The 8,788-nt window shown below is 47.5% G+C and overlaps 1 protein-coding gene across 1 annotated transcript; it reads left to right on the top strand.

The window, feature by feature from the left end:
* The first annotated feature begins 1,967 nt into the window (after positions 1-1,967).
* LOC127317803 (mechanosensitive ion channel protein 10) lies at positions 1,968-5,321 on the top strand. The gene is made up of 5 exons (XM_051348396.2): positions 1,968-3,436; positions 3,521-3,644; positions 4,124-4,417; positions 4,509-4,711; positions 4,844-5,321. Exons 1-5 carry the CDS (start codon positions 2,109-2,111, stop codon positions 5,118-5,120), a joined length of 2,226 nt encoding a protein of 741 aa, XP_051204356.1. The 5' UTR covers positions 1,968-2,108; the 3' UTR covers positions 5,121-5,321.
* The last annotated feature ends 3,467 nt before the right edge of the window (positions 5,322-8,788 follow it).

The raw sequence follows: 8,788 nt of genomic DNA, 5'->3' as shown, positions 1-8,788 counted from the left end.
CTTGGCCATTATACACGACACCCATTGCAAGATTGTGTTCATGATGTCTGTGCTATCTTCTTGATGCTCGGGTTGATTCGCCTGGGACAGGTCAGAGCGTCTCGAATGTTAATCCTCAAATTTAGCGAAAAATACCCTTGTATTGAGCTCGGTGTTGCACCATTTGGATCTACAACTGACTCATCAACCTCAACTAACTACTAAGAAACTAGCTATAGATAGAAAGGTTTTCTGTGGCGCATATAAAAGTGCATGCTCCACTTAAGAAATTCCGTGGCGCATGCAAACCATATGCGCTACAGAAATTTGACCATTTGAATCATCAACCTCGGGTCACTACTAAGAAACTAGTTATAGATAGAAAGGTTTTCTGTGGCACATATAAAAGTGCACGCTCCACTGAAAATTTCCGTGGCGCATGCAAACCATATGCGCCACAGAAATTTGACCATATTGTGGCACACGCAAACCACAAGCGCCACAAAAAAGTGTATTTCTGTGGCGCATATCATAATTTTTTATTTGGATTTTTAAATTCTAGATTTTTTAAAAATTTAGATTTTTTTTAAAATAGTTTTGTTGAAATTTAGGATTTTTAGAAACTTTTCAATTTTGAACTTCTAGCATTTTTTTATTTTCAAAATTAGTTTTTTAAAATTTCTAAAAATTTAGTTTTTTGAATATTTTTATTTTCTAGATTCTTTCGATATTTTAGTTTTTTTGAATTTTTTTAGATTCTGTTCTAATTTTTTAACTTTTAAGGATTTTTGATATTTTCAAAAAATTATTTATTTATTATTTATTTTTGAATTATTTCATTTACATTTTTCCTGAAATTTTCATTTTTTTGGAAAATTTGAATTTCCTTTTGAAACTTTTGGCTCAAGAGGGTTGATATGATACTAATATCAATAAGAACTTGAGTAGCATAAAGGGTAGCTCAATTAAATAGAACTCATAAGTTGAGCAGGTAGACCCAGATCATATGTTGTTCACGGACCTAAGACTAGTCATACTACTCTATGTTACTACCTTCATAGTGGTTAGTAACATCAAAGTAGTATCATATATGTCTTCATTAATTAGCTTATAGACTCATTGTATCTTGGGAAATATGATGTTACAGTAACTAGCTATGTTACTCCATCCTCCTCTCTCCTCATTAATTCACTGCCACATAAGCAAATTTGCTGAATTGGACACTTAATTACTAGTGAAGTTACTTCCACTATGAGTAGTCTAAGGGCAAACAGCGGCCCGGATCGCTTAGACTGCTCATAGTGGGAGTAACTTAGCTAGTAACATCACACAATCCAAGACATTTTGATGACATGGCATGGCAATGAATGAAGAAAGAGAGTGATGTGGTAACTAGCTATGTTACCATAACATCACACACCCCAAGACAAGTTGAGTCTACACCATAATAAATGACATAATGCATGACACCACATATTAGTTACTACCCACTATGGAGGTAGTAACTTAGACTAGTAACATATGTCCCCACTATGACTAGCCTTAAGCTCGAGACAAAGTCTACAAGCAGAGGACACGTGGGAGTGGTTGTGGTTGACACTGTTCTAATTTGTTGTTCGTGGTATTTTATCGTTTTTGTTAAATTAATGCTAGTTCTAGGATCTTGGGGTCCCTTTAGTTTAGAAAAAAAAAGGTTTGCAGTTTCGGTGGAGCTTCTTCACCATTGTTTATTCCTTGTGATAGATTGATGTTTGACGGCGCGGGGAAGAAACGGAGACGTGAGACCTAGGTAAAGCGGGGAAGCACAAACGGAGACGTGATGTGATACCTAGGGTGAACGGTCGGCCAGTATGAGCTATTGAGCTGCGTGCGCGCCAGCTGCCTCCTCTTTTTTCTTTACCCCGAAATTCGAAAACGAAAACGGCCACCGCCCGTCCGTCTCCCACTTCACACGTCGACCACCCCCGTCAGCCCACTACTCGCACTGCCACTGCCCCCATCCCGCCGCCACTCCTTCCGCCGCCGCCGCCGCCGCCGCAATCCAGCTTCCTCCCCGCCTAGAGCCCAAGCATTAGTTCATCAACCCGCCGCTGCGTCCACCGTCGCACGCGCCGCTGGCGGCGGCGCTCATGGATCCCTCGAAATCCAGCGCGAAGCCCGCCGCCGTCGCCAATGGCGACGTCGTCCTCCTCATGCCACCCGAGCAGCCCCAACCCCAGAAGCAGCAGCCGCCGCCGCCACCCAAGCCCACGGCGGAGGCGCCCCAAACCCCCCAACACTCCGAGAAGCCGCCGCCGACCTCCAGCCCCCATCGCCCGCCTCTCCCCAACCCGGAGAAGCCGCCCCCGACCACGAGCCCCTCGCGCCCGCCTCTCCCTCCCGCCTCGGCGCCCCTCCTCCGCCGCCGCTCCTCCATCGCCAAGCCCAAATCCCGCTTCGTCGAGCCGCCGACCCCTCCAGCCCCCTCCTCCCACCCCTCCCCGGCGCGCCCCTCCACCACCCAGACCCCTCGCCCCGCCTCCACCCCGCACACCCCCGGCGACGCCGACGACGACGACGACATCTTCCGCAAGGACGGCGCCCCGGCCCACGCCTCCGCCGCCAAGTGCCGCCGCAGGGCCTGCATCTCGCTCGAGCTCGCCGTGCTCGTCGCCTTCCTCGCGCTGCTCGTCGTCAGCCTCCTCCTGCACCCGCTCAAGGGCCGCTTCGTCTGGGGGCTCGAGATCTGGAAGTGGTGCGTCATGGTCATCACCGTCTTCTCCGGCCACCTCGTCAGCCACTGGCTCATCGCACTCATCGTCTTCCTCATCGAGCGCAACTTCCTGCTCCGCAACAAGGTGCTCTACTTCGTCTTCGGCCTCAAGAGGAGCGTCCAGGCCTGTATCTGGGTCGGCCTCGTGCTCGTCGCCTGGTCGCAGCTCTTTGACCGCGACCTCGGTCGCCCACCAAAAACGGCCAGGATCCTCAACTATGTCTCCAGGTTCCTCGCCTCAGTGCTCATCGCATCGGTTATCTGGTTAATCAAGACGTTTATCATGAAGTCCATTGCGTCCTCCTTCCACCGGAAGGCCTTCTTCGACCGGATCCAGGAGAGCCTCTTCCACCAGTATGTGCTGCAGGCTCTGTCTGGCCCTCCGTTAATGGAACTGGCGGAGAATATTGGGCGGGAGCCAAGTGGGCGCGTGAGCTTAAGCAGGGTGAGCGAGGAGAAAGGAACGCCCAAGGTCATCGATGTTGCCAAACTAAGGAGGATGAACCAGGAGAAGATCTCGGCTTGGACAATGAAAGGGCTCATCACGGCAATACGAAGCTCTAAGCTGTCAACGATATCTCAAAGTATTGAGAGCTTTGACGAGTTTGATGACGCGGAGCAAAAGGATAAGGAGATAAATAGCGAGTGGGAGGCAAAGATAGCAGCAAATACCATTTTCAAAAATGTTGCAAGGCCCGGCTACAAGTGAGGATTACGGTTGTCCATTCTTCTCTGAAATCGAAAGAACATATTTCAGTATGCATCTTTGACCATTGTGATTTTGTGCAGGCACATTGAGGAGATAGATTTGCTGAGATTTTTCAACAAGGAGGAGGCAGCCCTGGTGCTTCCAATGTTTGAAGGGGCATCAGAGACGGGGAAGATTAAGAAATCTGCTCTAAAAACTTGGGTGGTATGAAATCTCAAATGCAATCAATGTTAATATATGTGCATTTATCCTAGGATATCTTCATTGAATGTTCTGTGTTTTGCATTTTAGTTATACTTGGCTTACAGCCGTCATTTTCTCCATATGCACGCACGAAGGTTTCCGGGTTCCACTATTGATACCACAATAACAGAACAAACAGAAAATTTGACGTTCCACATCCAAAACCAAAAGGAAAGGAAAGGGGGTTGGGAAGGATAGGGAAGTTCAAAGTTCAGCATCCAAAAACTTGCCGCGGTCATAATTATGTAGTTTCTTTAGCCGGTAACAATTTATTTATTTAGTTGGTAAATCATTATCTTCATAAGGAAATAAATACATGGTACCACAAACTAGCAAAATCTGATGTGTGTGGGTTATATTTTGATGCCTTGACATGGATAGATTATACTATATACATTTGATTGATATCTGTTTCCTTGCTTGATTAATTTTTACTTCAGGTTAAAGCATACCTCGACCGCAAATCACTAGCACATTCTCTGAACGACACAAAAACTGCAGTTAGCCAACTTCACAACCTCATGAGAGTTCTGGTTATTATTATAATCACCATTATCACTCTGCTGTTGATGGGCATTGCGACAACCAAGGTCCTTGTTGTCATTTCATCACAGCTTCTAGTTGTGGTATTCATATTTGGAAATGCCTGCAAGACTGTATTTGAGGCCCTTATATTCGTCTTCATCATGCATCCGTTTGATGTTGGTGACCGCTGTGTCATTGATGGAATTCAGGTCAGTTCTAGACTGCCCCTGTTCTCAGTTCCCTTTTCACTGATCTTCTGATGAATACTTTGACGCTGACATGTGTCTCTACTGATAATAGATGACTGTTGAAGAAATGAATATCTTGACCACTGTTCTGCTAAAGAATGACAATGAGAAGGTCTATTATCCAAACTCCGTGCTGTCGACAAAGCCAATCAGCAACTTTTACCGAAGCCCTAACATGTTTGACACTGTCGACTTTGCTATTGATGTTTCAACTTCAGCTGCGAGCATTGGAGCTCTGAAATCAAGAATTAAAGGGTAAATCCTTAAGCTTTCTCCATGTTTAATGTACCGCATCTTATTCTGAGTATTGTTGTGAAGTTCTCTGAACTTGCCTTCATTTTCATGTCTTCCATGTTATCAATTACCACTGGTTCTTTGGGTTTCCAGGTACTTGGAGAGCAAACCAACACACTGGTACCCTATCCACACTGTAAACCTAAAGGACATCTTGGACGTGAACAAGATCAACATGTCCTTGTCTGCTCAGCACACCATGAACTTCCAGAATATCCGTGAAAAGAACATCAGGAGATCTGAGCTAGTCATGGAGCTGAAGAAAATATTCGAGGAGCTGTCCATTACTTACTACCTTCTGCCTCAAAAAGTCGAGCTTAGCTATGCGGGACCAAACCCATTACCCATATCTGTTTCCCAGGGCAGATAGAACGTGTGGAGATTAACGACTGATGACCTTACCACGGAGGACACAGAGTTTAGGAACTGATGGCTAGCTTGTAGTTTGTACGGGAGCCTTTTTCATCTCTCTACATGCCTAGTGTCCTGTGATTAAATTTGTGCTGGATAATGAATATGTCAGGACCAAGCAGTGTATGAACTAAACTTAGAATTTCGTTTTCGTTGGTTCCGTCCCTGTTACATCTTGATCTAACCTTAACACCTTCCCTGTGTGGTAGTATCCGATACTAAGCTTGAAGGAGTGGTCGACCTGACAAAAAGGAGTTGCTGAAACCCACATGAGTACAAGCGCATCTTCGTAGGCTCCATGTAAAAGAACAACCACAACATTGATGGTGTGGAAATTGTATGGTACTGTACATTTCCTATCCAATCTTGCAACTGGAGTGCATATCATTTCTATTTAATATGGTAAGAATGACAACTTTTTTTGAAAAGGGGAAACCAAGCCCCGGCTCTGCGTCGAATTGGTAAGAGTGACACGTGTCGCCTTAATTTGCACATCAGGTCATAGATTTCCATCTATCCCAGAAAAATTGCAATGTTGAAGAACCACTAGCCACGGCTTAAATATGCGTCAGATTGAACATGCATTACTTATCATAGATTCAGATGTATCTATATATAAAATGTTTTTAGATACCTAATCTGATCCGAAGGAGTTTTAAGCAGTGCAGGATATAAAGATGCTTCTGAATTATTCAACGCAACAGAACCACGACACGACAGGTGACACACTAGCATTGTTCAGCTCAGCGTGGAACACGCTAGCCCACAACGGGGGTCTTGACGACGAGGCCCTGAGACTCCTTGGCGTTGATGAACACGCGGACTCGCTTCGGGTTGAACCCCTTGGACACCTTGATGCCGTCCGGGAGCACTTCTATCGCGACATCGGACCTGTCGTGGGCGATCTTCATCACCGCCGGCGTCGCCGGGATCCCCACCACCTCCGGCCACGACGTCCTCGTCGGGTCAGCGCCAGCCATCTCAGAGAGCGACTGATAGACCGATCAGTACGGTGGACGAGGAAGCTCCTCTCAGCTTTGGACAATGCTTATCGCAGATGTAGGATGTCAAGGCCGTGATACCTGCTTTTATATGGACGCAGTGCATGCCGCCCCTTGCCGAATTCCTTGGTTTCGACACCCCTCTTCCCTCTATAGCTAGCTGCTTGTTTGGTCTTTTGTGTTTTTGTGGCACATGGATTAAGCTGACACGATTCACAAAAAAGATTAAGCTGACCCGTTCAGTAAGTCTGCCGGCGAAAATATATTCCTAGACTTTTTCTTGGGGAGCTCTGACCCATTCATGGGAGGCGACACAGGCCTTTCTCCTTGGACCTGCGAGTAAACCAAAACGAAGCCTTGTTCCGTCCATCTATTACCACGGCCCAGTACTGCAACTACGTTGTTCCCTTCCCACAAGCTGCAGCCTGCAGGCCTCTGCTGAAAGAAACAAAAAAGTTCCACCGCCCTGAACCGCCAACTCATTTTTCTCCTTTGTTTCCATTTTGTTTGTAATTTTCATGTGTTTCACTTATAGCCTACATGGTCTTAGATGTCACTTATGATCTTTAGCAATTGTATTTGTTCCTTAAGAATCTAAAGTACTACCTCTGTTCATAAAAGAATGTCAAAATTTTATCTTAGATGTATCTGAACACTAATTATATGATAAGGCACCGTCGATATACATTTAACTCTATTGGCACTAAGAAATAGGAAAAAACTGATAGATTATGCGATTTGGGGTGTAGAACTGTACAGATTTCATACAATTTTTGAAATATGTAAATTACAGGGTTTTTGTTGGATAAAGAGTACATACATACATATATAATTTTTTTTCCCAAATTCTATCATATATATGCGCGTGCGTGTTGCATAAGTAGGTTTGGCTATCCACTGTTTCTTTCTTTTACTAAGCCTTGGACCAACAGACTGCATGCTCTTTTGTCACTGAACTTAGCAAATGGACTAAACAAGGGGTGACTAAACCAAGGTTCCCGGCAAAAGGGCGTCACGCCCAATGCCTGCTGCCTGCCTGCTTGGCTACCCGATCAACCTTTATGGATATCATCCAGAGGCTATATATACGCATACAGATACCACCCATGTAACATCATCAGTTCATCATCACCGCAAAGGGGAAAAATCATTTCTACTTCGGTAGGGATCCAGGATCCATGCATTCTTTCCCTCGTGTTTAAGACATTTTCCATACATCTCCGCCAGTACCCATCTTGTGGACTAATGTAACCATGGATTGTTTTGCAGAATTATCTTTGGAGTCGGAAGTAAAGCAACAGGGAAGAAATGAGCAAGGCATCTTGGCCGGAGGTGGTCGGCTGGCCGGCGACGCAAGCTGTGACGCAGATCAACGCCGACAGACCCGACGTTGCGATCGAAGTTGTCCCGGCCGGCACCACAGTCGCCCCGGGGTACAACGCCGAGCGCGTCCGCATCTTCTTCGACGCCGGCAACTCCCGTGGCCCCGTCTTGTACACCCCCGTGGTCGGCTAGCTCTCGGTCTTGCCACCAGCCGGTCGAGAGTTCAAAGCTGGATCTCGAGAGAGGAAGATGTAATGGAACTACACACTTGAATAAAAGAAGCTCATGACTACTCCTCGTTTAAATTCCCCAAGTAGTCAAGGACAGGTACTTGGGTCTCATTTGGGTCAGTCACTCAAAAGTAGAATGTGTTACGTGAAGGGATCCCATCCGTCCTTGAGGCATATCTATTTTTTCTGAGCTCGTTAGAGAGCGAAAGGTCTGTCCTTAAAGCATGCTAGTAGACACTAAATGGATAAACGATCCCCTAAATTAGTTCCCGGGACTAAAAAGCAAGGTCTATAAGAGCATCTCTAAAATTTGATGCCGTAAAATCGTTGTGGAGAGCGTTGTCTTCACTTTTAAGGCGCGTGAAACTTCACCGGATGCTGTATTTTGCAGCGCGCGGCGCACATCGCTTTACCAGCCGTGTTAAAATACAACGCCAAAAACACCTTTTTTCACATGTGCATCAACAGAAGATCAAACAGGACCAAACAAATAGACTGACAGTCAAACACAAAATTTCTAGGTGATGCTCCTGTGCGATTCCAGCGATAAGCGCCTGGATCGTGCCTTCTCCAACACGAGCAAGAGCAACTCGGGGACGAGGTGCACCGGCGCGGACGGGCGCCGCCGCCCAACAGGGACGGGCGCTACCGCCCAACGGGCCGAGGAGGCGGGCGCGCGGGGAGCAAGGCAGGGTGCGGGCAGCACTCGCCGTCGTCGAGCTAGAGCAGGGCGAGGCGGAGCTCCGGGGCGCGCTGGCTGGCGTAGTCCATGGCGTCGGGAGGCCAGCTCGGGGACGAGGTGCTCCAGAGCGGCCGGCGGCCGGCGGAGTCCATGGCGTCGGGAGGCAAGCTCGGGGACGAGGTGCTCCTGGGCGGACGGGCGCCGCCGCCCAACAGGGCAAGGCGGAGTTCCCGCAGGGCGAGGGGGCTGGTGCACGGGGAGCTAGGCGAGGTGCGGGCAGCACTCACCGTCGTCGAGCTGGGGCAGGGCGAGGTGGAGCTCCGGGGCGGTTTCCGCGGCACATCCACGGCAACGAGCGGCGGCTCCATCCGCGCGAGTGAAATTTCAGGGC

The sequence above is a fragment of the Lolium perenne genome, chromosome 7, assembly GCF_019359855.2.
Source record: "Lolium perenne isolate Kyuss_39 chromosome 7, Kyuss_2.0, whole genome shotgun sequence".
In the NCBI taxonomy this organism is placed as follows: domain Eukaryota; kingdom Viridiplantae; phylum Streptophyta; class Magnoliopsida; order Poales; family Poaceae; genus Lolium; species Lolium perenne.
This window is presented reverse-complemented; position numbering and strand designations above follow the sequence as displayed.

Bases quoted from the DNA above. Each gene is read 5' to 3' on its own strand.
- LOC127317803 (XM_051348396.2), top strand. From the start codon at position 2,109: ATGGATCCCTCGAAATCCAGCGCGAAGCCCGCCGCCGTCGCCAATGGC. The intron at 3,437-3,520 runs GTGAGGATTACG...GATTTTGTGCAG, and splicing joins GTTGCAAGGCCCGGCTACAA to GCACATTGAGGAGATAGATT. The intron at 3,645-4,123 runs GTATGAAATCTC...TTTTTACTTCAG, and splicing joins CTGCTCTAAAAACTTGGGTG to GTTAAAGCATACCTCGACCG.